A 19,811-nucleotide genomic window follows, 5' to 3' on the forward strand; every position below is an offset into this window, starting at 1 on the left:
TCTTGGTGATCCAGAGCACAACTCACTTCAATTGCTTTCTCCTCCTCAAGTCCACTACTTGGGGCTGTTTTAGACAAGCTGTTTGTGTGGCTGATTTGTTGCCTTGTTTTAGTTAAAATGAGGTAGTGGTTCTGTAACTGCTGTCCACCCACATTTCTGCCTACCTGTGTTTATTAATAAAGATCTATTTAAAACTTCAACTTGGACAACTATGTAACCAGTCCAGCTGGAATATCTCACGAAGGAATGGGAAAAAGAGTGACTTCTCTAGCTGACACTGAGAGGTAGTATCTGTCTGGACCCTTGAATCTGAAGACCTCTACAAGCTTGTCCTCTTTATCTTTGTCATGGCTCTTTAAAATATTTGTCTTCTCTGGGAAAAGCAAATTGTTAGCCCGCCTCCTTGGCAGCAGGGTTGAGAGCTTCTGAGGATTTGACCCATTGAACTCAAGTCCCTGTCCTGAAAACTACTGTGGATTTTTCAAGTGCTTACTGCCTTTCTTCTATTAATCTGTTTGGTTTTTCCTTGATTTTTAAAATACTGGTTTAATCATTGTGTTCCTGTTAGAGTTTTCATTGACAAATACAAGAACTTGGAATTTGAAGTGAAAGGAACATGTTATAGAGCTGTTGTCTGCTATTAACTCCCTAGACTTTATCATCTCTTGGAAGAAAAATTTTTCTAGGTGGTAGATCATAAAACCATTTTGCTATTTAGATATAGATACACATATGATAGATAGATAGGCATTATGTATATATATGCATATATATGTGTATGTATTTATATTTCTATATAAACATATGTAAACAATATATGTTTTTATATAAACATATATAATTTTATATATAAAACATAGGAAATACTACATAAAATATAAATATAAATAGGTGTGTGTGTTATTTGCTCTTTTACATAAGCTGTATGGAATGTCTAATACTAACCAGAAATTATGAAGCTGGTTCTATATATCTTCCCTGAAAAATTATGATTTTATTCACATGCAGGTTTTATATTTTGGAGAACATGAGCAAGAACACTTAAATTTTGTCTACACATGTTGTCTTTTAGTGTTCATGACCTTAATGGTGGTTGGGTGAGAATAGGGGTCAAGAAAATGAAATATATCATGTTTCATTCCATGTTTTTCCTGTTAAACACCATATAAATAACTTCATTCAACAGTTTTTTTCCTGTAGGAAGACATGAGGTCTTGCCTCACAGGATGTTGGGAAGCTTAAATCATTGTAAATTGCTTTCAGAGCTTCTGTTGGGGAGGTACTATGGTAGAGTTGTGATGTTGATGGTTTGATTTTCTTGTTTTCCTTGTGTTATTGCTAGGCAGGAAGCTTCAGATAAGGAATAACATCTTGTCCTTAACTGGCCCCATTTTCATAAGGTACTTCACTGACTCTACCAAGGGAGAGATATTTGCCTGATATTACATAAATTTCTCCCCGTGTTTCCGCAGTCAAAAATGACTGAGGAGAAGAGAAAGTAGATCTTGAATCCGATCTAACTGAGCTTCGGTTACTCCGGGCCATAGTTTTGACGATGTTTGTGATGTTATCTTTGCTTCTTTTTTTAAGAGCTTTATTAGCCCGCTGCTACCGCCAGCTAGGGCTTTGCAGGAAGGGCCGGAATGTGCATTACGTACGGAGGGGCAGGTTGTGCTTGGCTGGGGATTTCTCAGCCGGGCTCGGTGCTGTGGGCCGTGCTGGGTGGTGCCGGCAGCGCGCATGCGCCGAGCAGGAATGAGGAAGTCGGGCCCTTGCTGCCTGCACAGTTCACTGGGGAGCTCGAGAGAGCAAACAGGAAGGGGGAAAACCCCCTGAATCTGTCCCATTTACTCTTCTGGCCTTATGGGATGTGTTGTTCATGGAGCTTCCCAGGCACAGGTAAGAAACTTCTTTTCTTCTACCTTCTCTTTTCTGGTCAGGACTTTCCCTCTGTCTTGAAAACTTCTCAGAGGTTTTTCTGTGGAACTGGATATGGAAAACATAGCTAATGTAATTTACCCTTTTCTGTGAACCGTGAAGTTGGCAGTACAGGGTGCTTGTGAAAAAAAACACATTACTTTTAGCTGGTCAGGGCTTCCCACAGGTTGTCAGGTTAGTTTTTCCCTAAAATGATATTCAGGACTTTTTAAAGTATTTCCTCAGGGAAAAGAAGAAAACTACTACTTAAGTGTCCTCAGAAAAATACTGTTTATTCCAGTGAGCACACTGGAGTAGAAAATAAAAAGGTTTTGTGGAACACCGGCAAAAATTTGACAGGAATGGAGGATGTTCAGCTGCTGGCTCGAATTGTACTGTGGGTATCTGGTAATCCTAATGAGTTAGGGATTGCTTTACTGTTGTCTGTTAATCTAATTTAGGTTATTGATTTATTTTTAATTTCGAAGTGTCAGAGGTTTTGAAGTAGTTAATGTAGCACAGGACCAGTCTCACAGAAGAGAGAAGTGGTTACTTTTTCTCAGAAAAGTTTCTTGTTCTCAGAAAAGTGTAAGTTATTATCAAGGAGTAAGAGTCTTTAGAAGAATTAAGGCAATGGTGTTTTCTTTATTAGAGTAAATAATGATTACTCAAGAGTTGTATTGGTTGGCAAGCCTGAGTTTGTTTTGGCCATGAGGAGCTGCTGTAGTGTTAAGCTTAGCACTAAATAGGCTTCACTTGTGCTCGCTGGTAACTGCGACAGGAGGTTTAGCCAGGAGTAATACTCAGCAGAAATGAAGCAGCTTCAGCTTAACTGAAGTTTGGTTGAGGTGATGATGCTGTTTGGGTAATGAAGTGCTGTGGGAATACATAAAACTCAGGAGGGAGTAATGCTCTTAAAGGTCTATGTACTGAATTGGCAGGAGCTGAGCCAAGGGTGCCCCTTAGGTATGCTGAGTCATGTGCCTAAAGTGTGCCATGACTTAGTGAGGACTGCTGTGGGACAGAGCAGTGCCAGCTCGGCTGTGATGAAACAGCATGTGATGTGTCCGTGCAAGAGCATGCTGCCTCCAAATAACATGTTTGTGAGGGAATTTGGGCTGTGCTTGGAGCCTGCACCAAAGGGCTCCCTCAGAGAGCACCGAGTTCAAACTGAAAGCAGAGCAGTTTGCCTGTGTGTCATTGTGTGTGGAACTTGATGCCAGTGCGTGTTGGTACAGACTGTTCTGCATTTTACAAACGTCTTTTGTCCACAGTTGAATCTGCAGAGGACATGTGGAAGACTCTGGTTGCCACAGACATAACACAGCTTGGACATGAGGCTACGTCAGCCTCTGCATTGTCCAGCAGAGCGAGGAGGGAGTGGTTGTTCCAGGGGTTTGTGGAATAATCAGGTCTTTCCCTAAAGCACTGGCAGGGTCCCAGAGGAGACAGGTCACCGATCTGATTACAGCGTGACATTTCCAGGCTGGGTTGAAGGATGGAATTTCAAGGATTTCTTGGGGGCTGGGAGGCCCAGAAGAGAAGAGAAATTTTTCCAGGTCGTTCTAGATGTGAGTAAAACAGCTTATGCAGGGGTAAACAGGAGGATGAGACTTGCATACAGGTACTTTATATTTTCAAACTCAGAAATAACAATATGAGTTTCAGTGTAGGATTCAAACTCTGCCTTGGGGCATCTTCATTCTTAATTACACCTTTTTATCTTCCAATTTATGGAAGACAAAAAAGTGTGATTTTTTAGTTTTAGTTTTAACTTTTTAGTTTTTTGCTTTCTTGGGTTTGACGTATCTCTTTTCTTTAATCATGCACAAAGGTATGTGTATGGAGATACATTTTTCAGTGTTAGAAGCTATTTGTGTGTGAAATACGTAGTGAATTGAGTGTGGGTTAAAAATGTAATATTATGGAGAGGTGGGCTTTTTAAATAATTATGTCTTTTGTAATTTTTCACATTCTTTATTATTTGCTTACCTCTGGTATAATGCTGAACATAAACATTTTTTAAAAAAGCATTATACTATAAAAGTGAATATACTTTTCCTGCTGCACATGTTCAAAGTGTTCTCTTTCTATAGTGGTGATGGTTCCAATAGCAGACAGTGGTAGTGAAACTGTCTTATTTCCACTGTTTAATTGCCATTTGTAATGTCTCCTATTCAAAGTAGCTCTTTGAAGTTAGAGACTGGTTTTTCCCAGTTATTTCTAAAGTCGCAGTGAGTCACAGACCTTGATACAAAGCACAGTATCTTCAGCAGCTTCACCTCTCTGCATCTGTGAGCTTTGTGCCTGGAAGAGATTTACATTGTATCTATCTCAGTGCTTGGCTCTGCTCCCTGGTGTGAGGGCTGATCTGGGGGAAACAGGGCCGTAAATGTGGGAAGCTGTGCCAGCACCAGTGCTTGCTTTGGTGCCTGTGAATGCTCAGTCCCCGGGATGCCATTGCTGTCCTGTGTGGGATCAGGAATTTCCACAGGTGTGTGCTGATCTGCTGTGGAGTTCTTCAGAAGCACAGGGCTCGTTGTTCCAACAGCTGTTCTTGTCTGTGGGGAGAAGGTTGGCTGCATCCCCCCAGTCAGCCATCTGGTGCAGCAGCCACACGGTGTTGCAGTAGATGGCTTTCTGAGGTTTCTCACCGCTCTGTGTGCTGTTGTCAGTGCCCTTCTTTTGGCATTTAGGCACCAGGACACAGGCTCAGACACTGTAGGGTCTCCCAGAGCTGTGCTTATGTACAAGCTTTGCTTCCCTCGTTCCCCAGCCTTTGGAGACCTGTCTTGGCACAGGATCATGGATGCCACTAATTAGTGCCTTCATCTCCAGACTCCCCAAACTTCTCTTTCAACTGTTGAATTTGTAAATAAATATGACCTATTTCATTATGCCAGAGGTACAGGTAGCAACAACATGGCTCTGTTTACTGGGGTTTTTGAATTAGTTTACTAATATTAAAGTTGCATTCAGCTCCTTCCTTCCAGTTCACAGCTTGGAATAGTGGTGTCTCCATGCTCACATCTGCTTTCTAGACCTGATGGTACAGCTTCATTTTAGCTTCTGGTTTTAAGTCTCCTCAGTTAATAGAAAACTTCTTTTCCTGAATGCTTGGCTAATAATTTAAGTAGACTGCTCAGTTTGTTTCTGAATTGCAGAGAAGTCTGGGAAATTGTTGCTAGATATTCTAATAGCAGTGTGGTCAAAAGGAAGAACTATGATTCAGCTCTTAAATTTTGATCCCCAAAGGATATTTCATAGCACAGCCATACATACAGTAGATTTACCAAGCTGTTTACTGCTTTTTTCAGAAGGGTTTCTGTAGAATTTCTGGGTAAGTTCTGTTGCAGATTTGATTTACAAAGGATAGTAAACCTTGAATGCTTGTTACCAACATTTACTTAGCATATAGGAGGGCAGGTAGCCAGGGAAGGCTTGAAAATAAATTTGCTGAATGCTTTAGGATATCATCTCTCTGTTTGGTAACCTGGAAGTGTAGAAGATTTCATTTGGGTTGTGGTGATCATTAGTAATGAAAATGATTTGAGCCTTTGCTGACAAGATGGAAGAAAATGGCTGATTTGCCATTAAAGAGGTATTTTGGAAGGGGGAACCCTGAACAACCTTGACATCTTGTTGTGCAATGCTGGTTTAGGGTTAACCACATATGGTGCCACCTCTTCCTTGTGCCACCCTGCCTGGGTAATACTGATTTTTCTATTGATTCCTTATTGCTGGGAACCAGAGGCTGTGTGGCATTGTATATTGTCTTTTGAAAAGAGAAATAGTTATTTTTTCCCTAGAATTCATAAAGCATCCTGAGCTGGAAGTGACTCAGAGGCATCATCATAGTACAACTCCTTTTCATTAGCTTTGGAGCTAAAGTTAGGTGTTTGATGAAACTCAGCTGAAAGCTTAACAAGTAACACTTCATTGTTTACCTTGGCAAAGTAGTGTTAACTGTGGACAAGATTGCTCTAAATTCTGACAAAAAGAAGCCTGTTTCTTTCCAGAAAAGAAGTGGCAGAGGCTTTTTATTTTAGCATTAGAAATTTTTTTCTGTTTTAAAATGCCTTGACTCTGAATTGCACAGGTCTTGATACAAAGTTTCTCTCTTTGCCTTTAGAATTTAGATTTTAGTTGTAAACATTTTTTAAGCTGAAGATTTGATGAAAAGTTGCTTTTGCTAAGTGTCTGTTCTGACAGAAGCTCTGCCACAAGCAAGTCCTTGGTTTGAAACTGAAGCCAGTAGTGTGTGGAAAAGAGAAACTAATATAGATGGGTGGTTGGGGTGTTATTTTTGTTGTCATTTTGCTCCTTGATTTAGAAAATTGTTTATGAATATTCCACTGCTGAAAGTAAGCCAGACATCAGAAACTACTTAATTACCAATTTTCCCTTTGATAATGGTTTTTTCATATCATGTGATCCATCTATTCTTGTACATTTCTACTCATATGAGTTCTACTTTTTTCCTGTCCCAATGCAGTATCTTGTCTTCCATTCCCTTATAATAAGTAATGTTTGGTCTTGTTAGTAATTTGATTTGGAAGTGCCAATAAGTAGTAAAGAGCTCCCAGCTTTTCTTCTATTGTAATTTCAGCGTGGTTTCTCTACAGAGTAGAGGTGTTGCTTTCTCTGTGAATGTCATCTCTATGCAGACAGTGGATGATAGAAATTGGGGTCACAAAAGGAACAGTTAAGGAAAAATACCCAGTTATAAATGACTACTAGAAGTGGTTGTCCAGTTTTTGAAGGCTGGAGGTGCTGGATGGCAAACAGAGAGCAATCTGGCAGTGCAGTTCCAGCAGGAGTGCATGGGCCAGGGTAACTGAGATGTGGCTGGATGGGTCCCTGTGCTAGCACAGAGCTCAGCACACGTGAGGCTGTGTGAAGGTGCTGGAGCAGCAGCACAGTGTCACTGAGTGAGGTGTGAGAGCTGCATTGCACAGCATCTGACTGACCCTGAGCCATTCCTCCAGTCCCCCTCGAGGCTTGGGCAGCTCACACCTTTCTGGAGTCATTGGGTGCCAATCCAGAGCCCACTGGACTCTGAAGAAAGGTTGCTTCTGATAGAGGCTTTGGATGAAGCCTTGTCTAATAAAATTATTTAAATATTTAATTATTTTGTACAGTCAATATTGTACAAAAGTGGATTAGTGGAATTCTTTTTTCTTCACATTTTGTTAATGTCAATTTGCTCATTTATAGAGAGAAAGCATAAAAAATGAAAAGCTAATTAGTCTTACAACTTCAATGTGACAGTTATCTTCCATGATTTATTTTAAACTCTGTAACCACAGAAATGGTTTACACTGGCTTTTCCAGAGCCAGAGACTAGCTGGAACTAAAGCAAGTCGTGACTCAGTCCTGTATTTAATTCAGCTACTCCTCAAGGAGTGGTGCTGCCCTAGCACAAAGGAGCTCCCGTGCCTGTTCTGGTACAGAATGCTAACTCTGTGTTTCTGTTTTCTTCTAGGTTATGTTTCACACTATGTGCAGACTGTCTGTACTTACAGAAGATATTTAAAACCAAACAGACTTTTTTGCAAAATTTTGATTCCAGTGGAATCTGTGCTTTAGATTTTTGTCTTGTCAATTAACTGGTGAAGCAATGCCTGTACAAGCTCCACAATGGACGGATTTTCTCTCCTGCCCGATTTGCACACAGACTTTCGACGAAACCATCCGCAAGCCCATCAGCCTGGGCTGCGGCCACACTGTCTGCAAGATGTGCCTCAACAAGCTCCACCGCAAGGCATGTCCCTTTGACCAGACCACTATCAACACAGACATTGAGCTCCTTCCTGTCAACTCAGCCTTGCTGCAGCTTGTGGGTGCTCAGGTATCCCTGCTTTTTGTTGGTTTTAAATGTTTCAGTATTTTCCTTCTTTTGGGAGGATAAGTCAGGAATACTAAAGGGTATGGTATTGTCTTAATGATGTCAAGAGAAGGCATCTACCTTTTTGTACATGTCTGCAAGAAGTAGTAAAAGTGCCTGGAACAGCAGTTTAAATCTTTATTGTGCTGGTGACCATGACTTGTGTTACATCTAATTCCATGGGCTGTCACCAGGGCAGGTTTGTTGTGTTTGCTTCCTTCTTCCTTGACTCCTGCCTAGCCATGCTCTGCCAAAAGGATGAGCTGGATCAGTGAGCTTATTTTGTGGAAGACATTTTTCTGTGGTAGGTTATGTGCTTTACTGTATTCACCCAGTGAGACCTGTGTTTGGTTGTCCCAAAAGCAGGAGGGGCGTGTAAAGGATGTGGGACAGATCTATCTGTTAGCAGCCTTTATACAGCCTTATTTGAAACTATGCAATGGGAACACAACTTCCTGAGATGACATGTTACTCTAAATCTATAGTGGTGAGGGGGGAAGCCTGCTTGAGACCCCCTCTTTTGCTGGAGTAGGTACTGGTGAGGTCAGCTGAAGTGGTGATATGATGGGGATGAGTGGCACTGGGACTGACAACAGCCCCAAGAAGGAGCAGGGATGTGTGGAAAGCAGGGTCACCCTGTTCAGTTGTAGCACACAATTAAGCTGGCAGAACCTTATGGATGTTAGGTCAGGGGTAGCTCCCTGTGACCCACACCTTCCAAGGCTTGTGGACAGCATTGTGGTCTTAGGAGAGGAGGGATAATCCTGTCTAACTTATGGGTGAAGAATGAAAATGTATCTGGGATGCAGTTATCATAAAGGGATTACTGCTTTATTCTGTACTGCTCCAATGTCTGGGAAATTAAATGCAGCAGAAACTTCAATGAGATCTGTAGTATGGGAGAAAAGAAAGAATTGTGGAACAGCTATAAAAAGTGTAGAGGAAAGAGATGCTGTTATGTTACCTTTTATTAGGTACTGTGACTTAAAGGTCCAGGTGTGCTTTTGCCACTTGTTAGTTTATCAGGTAATCTGACTAATTTGTTGTTTTTCTTTTGTGGTGTATGGCATAGGGGTTATTTCAGAAGCTCAAAATCAAATGGTGTTTCTGGCTGTGCTAAGTGACTCATCCTGCTCTGCAGGAGGAAGCAGTGAGATTGTGCACTCCCATTTCTGTGATATGCTGCCATCTTTGAAGAGCTTCCAAGCAGTATTAAATCTATGGGTGATGTCATTAAAAAAGTTACAATTCTCTGTCTCTTACATGTTCTTCCTCTCTGCAGTTTCTTGAATATTTCCAGTTGCATCTGAATGTCCACATTTGTGATAAATGTCTTCCCCTTGCATTTGGTTATTTCGTGTGCACTTGTTAAGCTTTATGAGAAGCTGTATGATAGCTTCAATTTGACCTCTGCCAGAATTTAAATTTTTATGAAAACAAGATTCTGTAGAATGAGATGGAAATCCACCCTGCTCTGTATAGGTAACAGAATTTTTTCTGGTTTTACTAGTTAGCCAGCTAGAGTTTTGTGTGAGGTATAAAGCAAGGTTTTAAAGTTGAGTGCTCTCGAGACAAACACTATACTATAAGTTCTGACTTGGCACTAATGATGTCATTTTGTGCTCCCTTTTTATCCCTATTGTGGGATGAAGATTCACAGGACCTTGTTTCATCATGACCTTAAAGCTGCAAATGCCACCAAACGATACATTATTGCCACCCCTGTTCTTTGCCACTCATTTCTCATTGTTGGCTACTCCCAGCAGTGTGTTACCTGTAACAGTAACCATAGATCCTGGCTATTTATTTCTGACAAACTTTCCCCTTAAGAGACCTTTGAAGCCTCTTCCCTGCCTGCTCCTCATTTGAAATGAACACGTGAATGAAATCAGTGTTCAGTACAGCTCACTCTCCTTTCTCTTCCCTTTCCCATCCTGGCAGCTGTTGCAGTGTTTACCAGACACTGGATTACTAGAAAATGAATACAATTACTTTCCTGGGAAGGACAGGGAAACATTTGCTGTTTTCCAATAGACTGTCTAAGGCCATTTTTAAAAATCTTTTTATAAAAAAAGGCTTGCTTAAGGACAAATTAAAAAAAAAAAAATACTTTAGAGAAAGTAGTGATTTTGAGCTGTCCCACTAAGAGTGTACTCTTCTATTTGAGCAAAATGGTCTGTGAGCAGCAATTCAGCTTTCAAAGCATGAGTAGTGTCAACTTCAGTTGAAACCACTTCCATTTGTTTTTCCACTTCTGGATTTAGTTTCAGGAGCATGTATATGTCATTAGGGTCCCATGTACCTTTAACTAAGTCCACAGAGACCAGTAATATTTTATTTGTAAATGCTAAATTCCAAAAAAACAGGTTTAATTTTGGAAGGAAATACAGTAAAGCCCAACTAAAGCTTTTATCTGTAAGGGAGAAGAACAGTTTGTTCTTTTCCCTTTGGAGTAACTTCTGAGGAATTCACACATTTATACTTGTTAAGTGCTTGTTTGCTGGGGATGGAGGAGGAGACCAGGCAGTTTAAAGAAACAAATCTATTCTGCTGTGACTGGCAGCAGTGACAGGATTCCAGGGCAAGTCACTTTGGCTTTTGCACAAGTACAGCCAGTGAAATAAGCAGGATTCTGCTTCTGGGGAAAACACTGAATTTGTCACAGGTCACCAGGAAAGCTTTCTCTGATGGTAGCATTCTCTCTCTGGATAGAATTTGTCACTCTAACAGTGAAAAGAGTTGGTTTCTTACTTGAATTAGATTCTTTCTCAGTTTTCTCTCTCCTCACCCCTTTCTGAAATGAAACCCATAGCCCAGGTTATAGCCACCCTTTGTGTGGAATGTGCTTTTGCAGATTCAGATTTTCTGCCTGCTCCCCTGTAGCATGGCTCACATCAACACTGCTTACAGGGCTGTTCTGGAAGGCAGTGGGCTCAGAATAGAATAGAATCCCAGGATGGCTTGGGCTGCAGGGACCTTTAGAGCCATCTCATTGCAGCCCTGTGCTGTGGGCAGGGACACCTTCCACTATCCCAGCTTGCTCTAATCCAGCCTGGCCTTGGGCACTTGCAGGGATGGGATATCCACTGCCTCTGGTTAGGTAGTTCAGACCATGTCTAGTTAAGTTTTGTTCCATAAAATGAGGGGAGCAGAGGGATCAGAAAGGCAAGATGAGAATTATTATTCTTGTGAAAGCTGGACATAGCTGAGTACCTAAGCAGGAGCCATGAGGGAAGGGAGACACAATGGCCTTGGACACAAACCAGCAAGGCATTCACAGCATACCTTGCTTCTTAGACTCCCTGGGTAAAGGAATCACTTCAGTTTGTTTCTGTGAGAATAAGGTTTTGAATTTTAGCTATTCAAGCATCCCCATATTACTCACTATATGTAACTATTTTAAGCATTCACCTGGCTAGTGTTTTGAAAATACCCAATCATGAATCTGTCATCTAAACTCTTCCCTCCTGTTTTTTCAACCATGCAGCAGCAGCAGGCACATTCCAAACAGGTGATGTAGAGTGGCAGAAATGCCTGTGGTGCTTTAATTTTGGAATAATCTGCTGGACATGATAAACACAATTCTAGACACTGGAATTGTACATGATGAGGGACTGGGTGATCTTAATTTACAGCCCTTTCAAAAGGGGAAGGTTGAAAGTGCAGAGCTCTTAGAGGCACGTGTGATAATTTTTTTATTTTAACTTCTGATGAAATAAAGTGCCACAAAAGAGGAATCATCTGTGGAAAAAGTTGTCTAATGTAAACTTTTGAGGAACTAAAGACAGTAGGCTTTGGGTTTTGTTTGGTTTCTCTTGGCAGGAAGCAAATAATTCATTTGCAGGGAGGAGGAGGGAAGTATTGCTAGAAACAGTTTTCAAACCGTACAAAAAGGGGTTTGGTCTGTTTAACATGTTCTCATTCTGTGCAATTAGATGTCTAATGGTAATTACTGACAACTCAAGCTGACTTTCTTCATCAAATTACACTTAAATCACCAATTCAGAATCACTGCCTGGTATGAGATGATGCTTTAGCATTCTTTTCCTGTCCCCTTCCTTATGCTGTCATAACCTGTCTCTTCCCACAGCCACAAGCCATGCTGATGGGTAACATTCCACTGTCAGGATACTTGCAGTCATTGCCAAAGCAGATACATGCAAAACCATCACAGATTGAAAGCAATTAAAGAGCTGAGATCATTTTTCCTGTGTTGCTCTCATCCCCTTTGGGAGGTGTTGATTACATGATGTGAATATATTTGCAGGGGAAGCTGTCACAAGGGTGTGATGTCTGAGAGAACAGAATATGGACTGAGTGTGAAAATAATGAGCTCACTCTGTGGGGCATCTATTCTGGGGCTCCTGAGAGGCATTGTAAACAGCAGTAACCATAGGGTCATGCATGCTATTAAAAGGCTATTTTGGGAAGGGGAAGTGAAAATGCTTTTGAGTTGAGTTATTTCTCACTTGGCCCTCAGCAGTTTCATGATGGAGCCAAAGTCAAAAATTCACATTTCCTGTCACTTATATGAATTATGTCTTCATGATTTTTCCTTGGGTAGATACTATTCTTACAATTATTCTAATCCTAAAATATTAAAATAACTCTTGGAAGTGTGTGTAATACAACCAGCAAAAGGAAAATTACTTGTAAATTTTATTGTGAAGTGCACTGCATGCATGAAGTGTGTGCATGAAAACTAAATTCTTTTCTCCTGAGCATTCCTGAAAACCAGAGAAAAAGCACGTTTTACTCTTCAGTACTACACTTACTCCAGCTTCAGATAAAAGTTGAATCTCTTTGGGGCTCATTTTGCAAACAGTACAGTTGTACAAAGCATTTAGATTTTTACATTGAAGCTTCCCTTCAAAAGAGAAGGAATGGGAACAATATGCAGATAGAGTTTGAATAGCTTGATTAGCTCTTAGAAGTTTCTCTCTGCCAGCCTTTCCGTGGGGGAAGGGAAAGCTTTCTGTTAGTTGCTAGACAGTCCTTGTGTCTCACTGGTGGAGTTGTGCTGTGTCTGGCATTCCAAACCAGTGCTTTGAATGTGTGCTAAACCCACTCCAATTCAGGGTTGAAATCCAGGGCTGAGCGTGGCTTCCTGTGCCACGTCTGTTCCCAGCCCCTTTGTCTGTCTGTCTGCTGGGGCTGGGACCCTGGCACTGTTTGGGCTGGCAGTGGTGCCACAGGGAATGCTTGCAGGAGAGTTGGAGTTTGTACAGAGTGTGGGACTGCAGGAAAGGGCAGAGATGGGGCAGGGTCTGGATACGCTTGGGATGTGTCATTTGCTCAGTCAGCCACTTCTGCCACGTAACTGCCCTGGCAGAAGCAGACTGCTCACATGGCAGTGCCTGGGGAAAGGAGCTGTGGAATATTCTCTTCAGTTGCAAATATTGCAGGAGTTAATAATAGTTTCCCAAATCCCAAAAAAACACTCAAGATAAGGTTGTTGTGACTATTTACAGCTGACCGCTCTAACATACAGAGTTGCGAAATCTCCTCTTGCTGACAATATTCTTGCTTACAGACAAAAAAACTCCCCAAACCCAAAAACCAAAATACCCCAAAGAAATGCTGGCCCAAAATTAAAACCAAAACCCCACAGAACATTACAGGTTAACTTCCATTAGTGATAAATACCAAGGCTAACCTTGTTGTATTGGTGTGATTGGACTTGGGTTTTCTCTTTAGTAAGAACGGAAGCCTGGATCAGACACAGCCTCTATCTTGTTTATGTTAGTTTGAGATGATACTATGTTAATTCCAGCTGACATGTTGCATTTTGAGACTTTTCTTTGTTACCTGCTTGCTGCAAAAGCAAGATAGTAACTTTTTATTTTGCTCTATGTGTGGAATGAGAAACTTTGCACGGTGACACAGTTGACTAAGGAGAAGTGTGATCATATGATTGTAGCATTGGTTTTTATTAAAACTTATATAAAAGCTGTTCACTGGTGATGGCAACCATATATGTGTATATATATTTTTTATATATATTTGCTGCTTTTATGTGGTGTTACCATCATAATGCTGCTCTTGCCATGGCTGCATTGCACATGAAGGTAAGCAGGTTTGTCTCTGTATTTAACTGAAGCATTAAAGGCTTTTGCTTTTAGATTGAAGGCCTAGGTTGGTCCCTCTAAGCAGCTATGTGGGATTAGCATGCTGTTGTTGCCACTGGGATGGGGATTGACTTGGAAATAGAAGTCTGAGATATATTTGCACTTTGATAACAAAAAGAAAAAGTGCTTGTGTTTAGTCTTCTGAGGAATTCCAGTTCTCTGTACTATCATATTGGGTTGACTGCTGGACAGTGATGTTGGGAAGTTAGTACAGTGCTATACTGCATCCTCAAATTTGATGAAAGCTTTGAAAGTTTTCCAAGAGGAAATTAGAACCAAAATTATAATTTGGAGGGGTGTGGTGCAAATCCCTTTACAAAGTCCTGATTTCTGGTCAATGTCTGGAAGAAGAAACAAATGTTGCCTGATAAAAACCCAGCACAAAAGCCCAAGGATGTAGTTGGCTTCTGTCATCAGATAAATACTCACAGGATGTGTTCATATAACTTGGTCATGCTTTGTAACTGTGGCTACTCAGAATATGTTCCAGGGGTGTCTTATGGTATTTGCTGCTAAGTCTTTGTGCCACTAATCTTAAGTAGCTGCAGTCTCTTATCCCTGGATGGTTTTAGAGCTGTGAGGCTGTAGATACAGATTTGTACTTAGCAGCAGAGCAGGGTTCTCTTCAGTTTTTTTCTTCCCCCTGAGATTTTTGGCCAGTCAGCTTTGGGGATGTTTCAATGTGTTCTATTTTAGCCAAAGTTTTATAGTTTTAGGAAGTGCCATGTTAAGCCTTCTGCTTCTAGTTCCTTTCAGCCACTAAATAAGTCTCTTAAACATAAATCCTGTATTTTTGTTTTCATTCTCACTGGGGTTTCTTACACTATTTGTTCACTAAATAAGCTGAAAAAATGCTAATACACCAAAATCACAAAAAGAGAACAAAACAGGAAATGTGGTGTAGTAATAAATGTTTGTAAGCATGGTTGCCACTTATTTATGCATATTCATAGTAGATGTGCGTGTCCTCTCTCCTCAGGTTCCTGAGCAGCAGCCAATTACTTTATGCAGTGGAGCTGAAGATACCAAGCATTATGAGGAGGGCAAGAAATGTGTGGAAGAATTGGCATTGTACCTCAAACCACTCAGCAGTGCAAGAGGTACTTCCTGCATTGTTTCCTTGGAAAATGAAACAAAAAACCAAATAAGATGCAAAACAAACTATCCAAAGTATTAGTTAGTATGTTTGGAAAATGGATATAAATCTAGTTTAGAAACAAATTGAAACAAATTTCTTAAACATTAAGATTATGTTTTCGTGGAGGTGAGGGGGATGTAGAATTGAAAGGTGTCAAAAACAATTCAGAGAAAAGGCTGAGGTTTTTGACCATGCCATAGTGAGTTGAGACCATCTTTGATTTGATCTTTGCAGAATAAGTAAAAATAGATAATTTTACCTTTTTTCAGTTTTGCTTTGTGATAATTGTAATGATGCAGCTGTTCTGTAGAGGATGAATGAACTCATAAGAGAAAGTTACTACATATAAGATAGATAAAGAAAATTATAAGTAATACTTGGTTTATACAAGGTCAAATACAAGAGCTGGGTCAATCTGGATAATTCTGTTAGAAAATCTGCACTGTGTTGAAGAGTATGGATTTTATATATATTACAAGTGCTGGATTTGGGCAGTCTGTCAGCCCAAGTAGTGAAGTTGAGCATCATGGGCATTAGGTTATCAAAAACTATTTCTTTGAGACGTTGTCTGAGTCTTTTATGACCAGTAGTGGGACAGCAGAATCACTCAGGGAATTGGTGGCCCAGTGAACAAGCTCTGGCTGTGGAGCAAACTCAGCATGGCAGCTGTTTGTCCAGTGAGTCACCTCTTCCTTTAACCTGAATTAGGTGGCTCTCAGTGTGTTTGTGATTCAGAGTTTTGGCACAAAGTTAAACATCACCCAAGCAGCTCAGGACTCATTTAAGTTCTAAACCTAAACAGAGAAGGTACTACATGTAGGCAAGAAAGTGAATGTGTTCTGAAAACAAACAAATGTCCAAGTGATCCCTAAAGTCCATGAATAAGGGATGAACTGGGAATCTGTATGGGAGGGTGTTGGACACAAACTACCAACATGGGAAAAGGATTCATTAGAGGTTCCATCTTCTTAAAAAGCCAGATCAGTCAATCACAAGATTAAGCCTGTGGGGAAGCTGACTACCAAAAAACTGCTTTTATTGCCACGTGAAACAAGTAAAATGAACTTATGATTGCCTTAACTAGTATTCCCTTTGACAAAATGGACACCAGGAGAGCTAGGTTTGCACTTATCCAGTACAGTCACTGAAGACTGGCACAAGAAGAGGAGTATGAGGTAGTTATTATTCTGTTTCATTTTGTTTTGAAGGTGTGGGCCTTAACAGCACGACCCAGAGCGTGCTGAGCCGGCCCATGCAGAGGAAGCTGGTGACATTGGTGCACTGCCAGCTGGTGGAGGAGGAAGGGCGCATCAGAGCCATGCGGGCAGCGCGCTCCCTGGGTGAAAGGACGGTCACAGAGCTCATCCTGCAGCACCAGAACCCTCAGCAGCTCTCCTCCAACCTCTGGGCTGCAGTGAGAGCCAGAGGCTGCCAGTTCCTGGGGCCAGGTAGGAGACATCACACTGGCACTGCTGTGCTAGAAGCACTTCAGAATTCAGCCATTGATAAATGGCTGTCCAATTGCCCAAGGGATTTTATTAAGCAACAGCCTAATTTCTTAATAGTGATCTTCAGAATTAATTATCTGTTGGGTTTTCTTGTATGCTTAATGCTTTTTCAAGTGTTCTGTAAAATTCAGAATAGGTGTCCTTCTGTTCTTGTCTATTCCTTGAAGATCTTTCTAGAAAAAATAAGGTTACTGGAAGTGACTGACATGGCTTTTTTTCCTACTTAGGGTAATAAACATACAAAACATTTGTAGGGATAGATTTGTTTCAGTTATGTGTACACATTTTTAAGAAGTTGTGCGTTTGTAAATTAAATTGTTTTGCTTAAAATACTAGAAAGAAATCAATGATGCTTAAAAAAAATGAAGTCTCGTTATTGAAAAAATAACTTCACTTGTTGAGTCTTGAAATATGAAGCCAATGTCTTAATGAAAAAATAGTGAAGCTTCATCTGACTGAAACAGATGAAGACTGATTTTGAGATACTAACTTTCATACCAGTTCAGGGAAGAGAGAGGTTGGTTATGTAGCAAAATAGCAGTGCTGCAGCCTGGTTGATTGGTGTGGGCACTCTTTATTTATGGAAATGAACCTTGCTCTTCCTTAGCCTGTCAGCTTTTCCTTCTGGGATAAGTGTGGGATGTAGGCAATACACTTTGAAAATTCCTATTAATGATCAAGAGATGTACAGACAGGAACCTTCTTATCAGATGATGCCCAAAATAGATGATGTTGTAGTGGTAGCAGTAATAATATTAATATAATATACAATAGTAAATCATAATAATGAAAATAATACTAAAGGTAAAAAGTCCTGTTTTCCCAAGTCACAGTCTGGGAATCTGGAGGGGTTCCTTCTCTCTTTGCCCTCCCTTCTTCCCAATTCCTTTTTTTCTCTGTGGCTTTGTGGTTTTGTTGCTGGGAGTTTTTAGCTGTTATCCCAATTGTAGCTGAACAAGAAACTGCAAAAATTTTACTTGGCCTTCTCTCATCTTTTGTCTCTTTTTGCATTTCTCCTGACTCCCAGCTATGCAAGAGGAGGCTCTAAAGCTGGTTCTGCTGGCTTTGGAAGATGGATCTGCTCTGTCACGGAAGGTCTTGGTTCTCTTTGTGGTGCAGAGACTGGAGCCACGATTCCCTCAGGCTTCCAAGACTAGCATTGGGCACGTTGTCCAGCTCCTTTACAGAGCCTCCTGCTTCAAGGTAGGAAGAAGATTCTGCCTGGAGGTTTTGTAATGCTATGAAAATCAATGGTTTTCTTTGTTTTCATTGTCCTGTAACATTTAATGTGCCTAAAAATATGTGTACTTAGAGGAAGTATTGCTCATTAAGTCCCACATGAATTTAGAGTTCTTTGTCATTCAGCTGTGGTGGCAGTGTAGGCTGAAATAGCAACTTGAAGCTGCAAAGATAGGTTTTGCCTTTGCCTGGTTTCATAGAGGTACTGTTACAAAACCCGGATGTAAAGCAGCATAATTACCTTCTTGGAAGTGGCTTAAAGCCAGAAAAATCACCAATTCTGTTAATTCAGTTGTGTTATGGTTAGAATCAAAGAAAAAGGAGACTTTTGGGTGTCAGCTATATGAAGAAAGACTGCTTAATGTATTTCTCGGTATTTAAGATCCGTTCCTAGATGCTCAACTTAAATGTCTTTTGCTAAATGAGTAGAAAAACACTTTGGTTTTGCTAATTGTACCCTCAAATAAAAGTCTGCAATGCAAAGAGAATATCTCGATTGAAGGTATGGACGCTGTAAAGTCATTTAGGAAGTGTGACACTTTGACTGGTATGTGGGCCAGAGTCCAAGTCAGCAGTGTTTTGTGTCCATTTTATAGTGGTTCCACTCTATAAAGTGTGCATTACTTTGGTAGGAACTGCTGTTCACTGGGTGGTGTTATAGTTGGTTTTAGTTTGGGAGAAGGACTTAGATGTGACCAAAGACGTCACTTACCTCGACTTCACTAATCTTGTGCTTATCCTGCTTAATTGCATTTGGCTCATTTCCCCTGTCTAGGTGACCAAGCGAGACGAGGACTCCTCCCTGATGCAGCTGAAGGAGGAGTTCCGGACGTACGAAGCTCTGAGAAGGGAGCACGACTCGCAGATCGTCCAGATTGCCATGGAGGCGGGTTTGCGCATCGCGCCAGACCAGTGGTCCTCGCTCCTCTATGGAGACCAGTCCCACAAATCCCACATGCAGAGTATCATTGACAAGGTAAAGCCACCCACAACCAGCCCAGTCCATCTTGGTTGCAGCTGTTTGTAAATTGACCTTAGAAACTGTGCCCACGTGGGCTTGCCCAGTAATCATTTGTCCTGTTATTTCAAAACCCGTTACATCCTAAATAATTAGAATATATATTTGTAATCTAATGAATCTTACTTCCTCTGCCATCTGGACATTTTTGCTACTTTACTTCTTTATACAGATGGAAACCCACAAAATTTAGCTAAATAATTGAAGGGTGACCTTAATGAACAGCTGATAAGTGCCAGTGTAGTGACAGAGGCTAATGGTCCATGTTTCTGGGCCTGAAGTTAGCGCATAAGTTGGAAAAAAAATGAGTCCCCATGTCTGTGTCTGAAGACAGACAGGTGGAAACACATTTTGTATGATAAAATACTTAAACTCTGGAAATGCCCAGATCTCCGTGTTCAGAAGCAACTTAGGATAAATGGACTTTTAGATTAGGGGATGCTTTTTTAAATGCCTAAGTTAGGTGGGAAGAACTGAACCTTGTTGAATCGTTATGAAAGCTGTGAAGCAACTGTTTTGGCTGCTGTGCAAGGGGATTAGCTTCAAGATAGTTTTTGCTGTAGATTTATGCCTTTGCCCACCTTTTGAATTGTCCTGCCAAACATCTCTTGAAGGATCTAGGTAGAATTAACAGTTTTAAAACTGGAATTGAGTGATGTTAGGAAATGGAATGTTGCTAGCTATCTTTTCCTTCAACCATCCTGGTCTATTTCTGCTTGCTGTACTCAATTTAAAGCAGGGTGCAAGCCTGTTGGTTTGGGGTTTGGCAATATTAGACTCTCCAGAAATCTAAACTAAATGGTTTCCAATACGGCCCATTTTTTTTTTCTTGGGTAGCAGCACAACACAAAAGAAATGGGTTTTATTGCTAGAAATAACACCAGCCTTTATTTTGTATATTTCAAAGTGTAATTTAATGCAGTGTCAAAGAACTGTGCATTCTTAATAGATAGGGTGCACTGGAATGGGCTTCTGT

At 40.8% G+C, this 19,811-nt stretch overlaps 1 protein-coding gene across 12 annotated transcripts in view; it reads left to right on the forward strand.

The window, feature by feature from the left end:
• The window catches only part of RC3H1 (ring finger and CCCH-type domains 1), a 62,314-nt gene that overhangs the window by 16,204 nt on the left and 26,299 nt on the right, over positions 1-19,811 (forward strand). For 11 of the 12 annotated variants that reach the window (XM_026793491.2, XM_026793488.2, XM_026793490.2 and 8 more), the window contains exons 2-6: positions 7,403-7,768; positions 14,912-15,032; positions 16,279-16,518; positions 17,606-17,781; positions 18,593-18,793. In XM_026793491.2, coding sequence (XP_026649292.1) covers positions 7,538-7,768; positions 14,912-15,032; positions 16,279-16,518; positions 17,606-17,781; positions 18,593-18,793 — 969 coding nt within the window. In that variant the 5' untranslated portion in view covers positions 7,403-7,537. Of the gene's footprint in view, positions 1-1,178; positions 1,900-7,402; positions 7,769-14,911; positions 15,033-16,278; positions 16,519-17,605; positions 17,782-18,592; positions 18,794-19,811 lie in introns of those variants that run through there. The other variant, XM_026793489.2, reaches the window with a different exon arrangement.

The sequence above is a fragment of the Zonotrichia albicollis genome, chromosome 8 (genome assembly GCF_047830755.1).
Source record: "Zonotrichia albicollis isolate bZonAlb1 chromosome 8, bZonAlb1.hap1, whole genome shotgun sequence".
In the NCBI taxonomy this organism is placed as follows: Eukaryota; Metazoa; Chordata; class Aves; order Passeriformes; family Passerellidae; genus Zonotrichia; species Zonotrichia albicollis.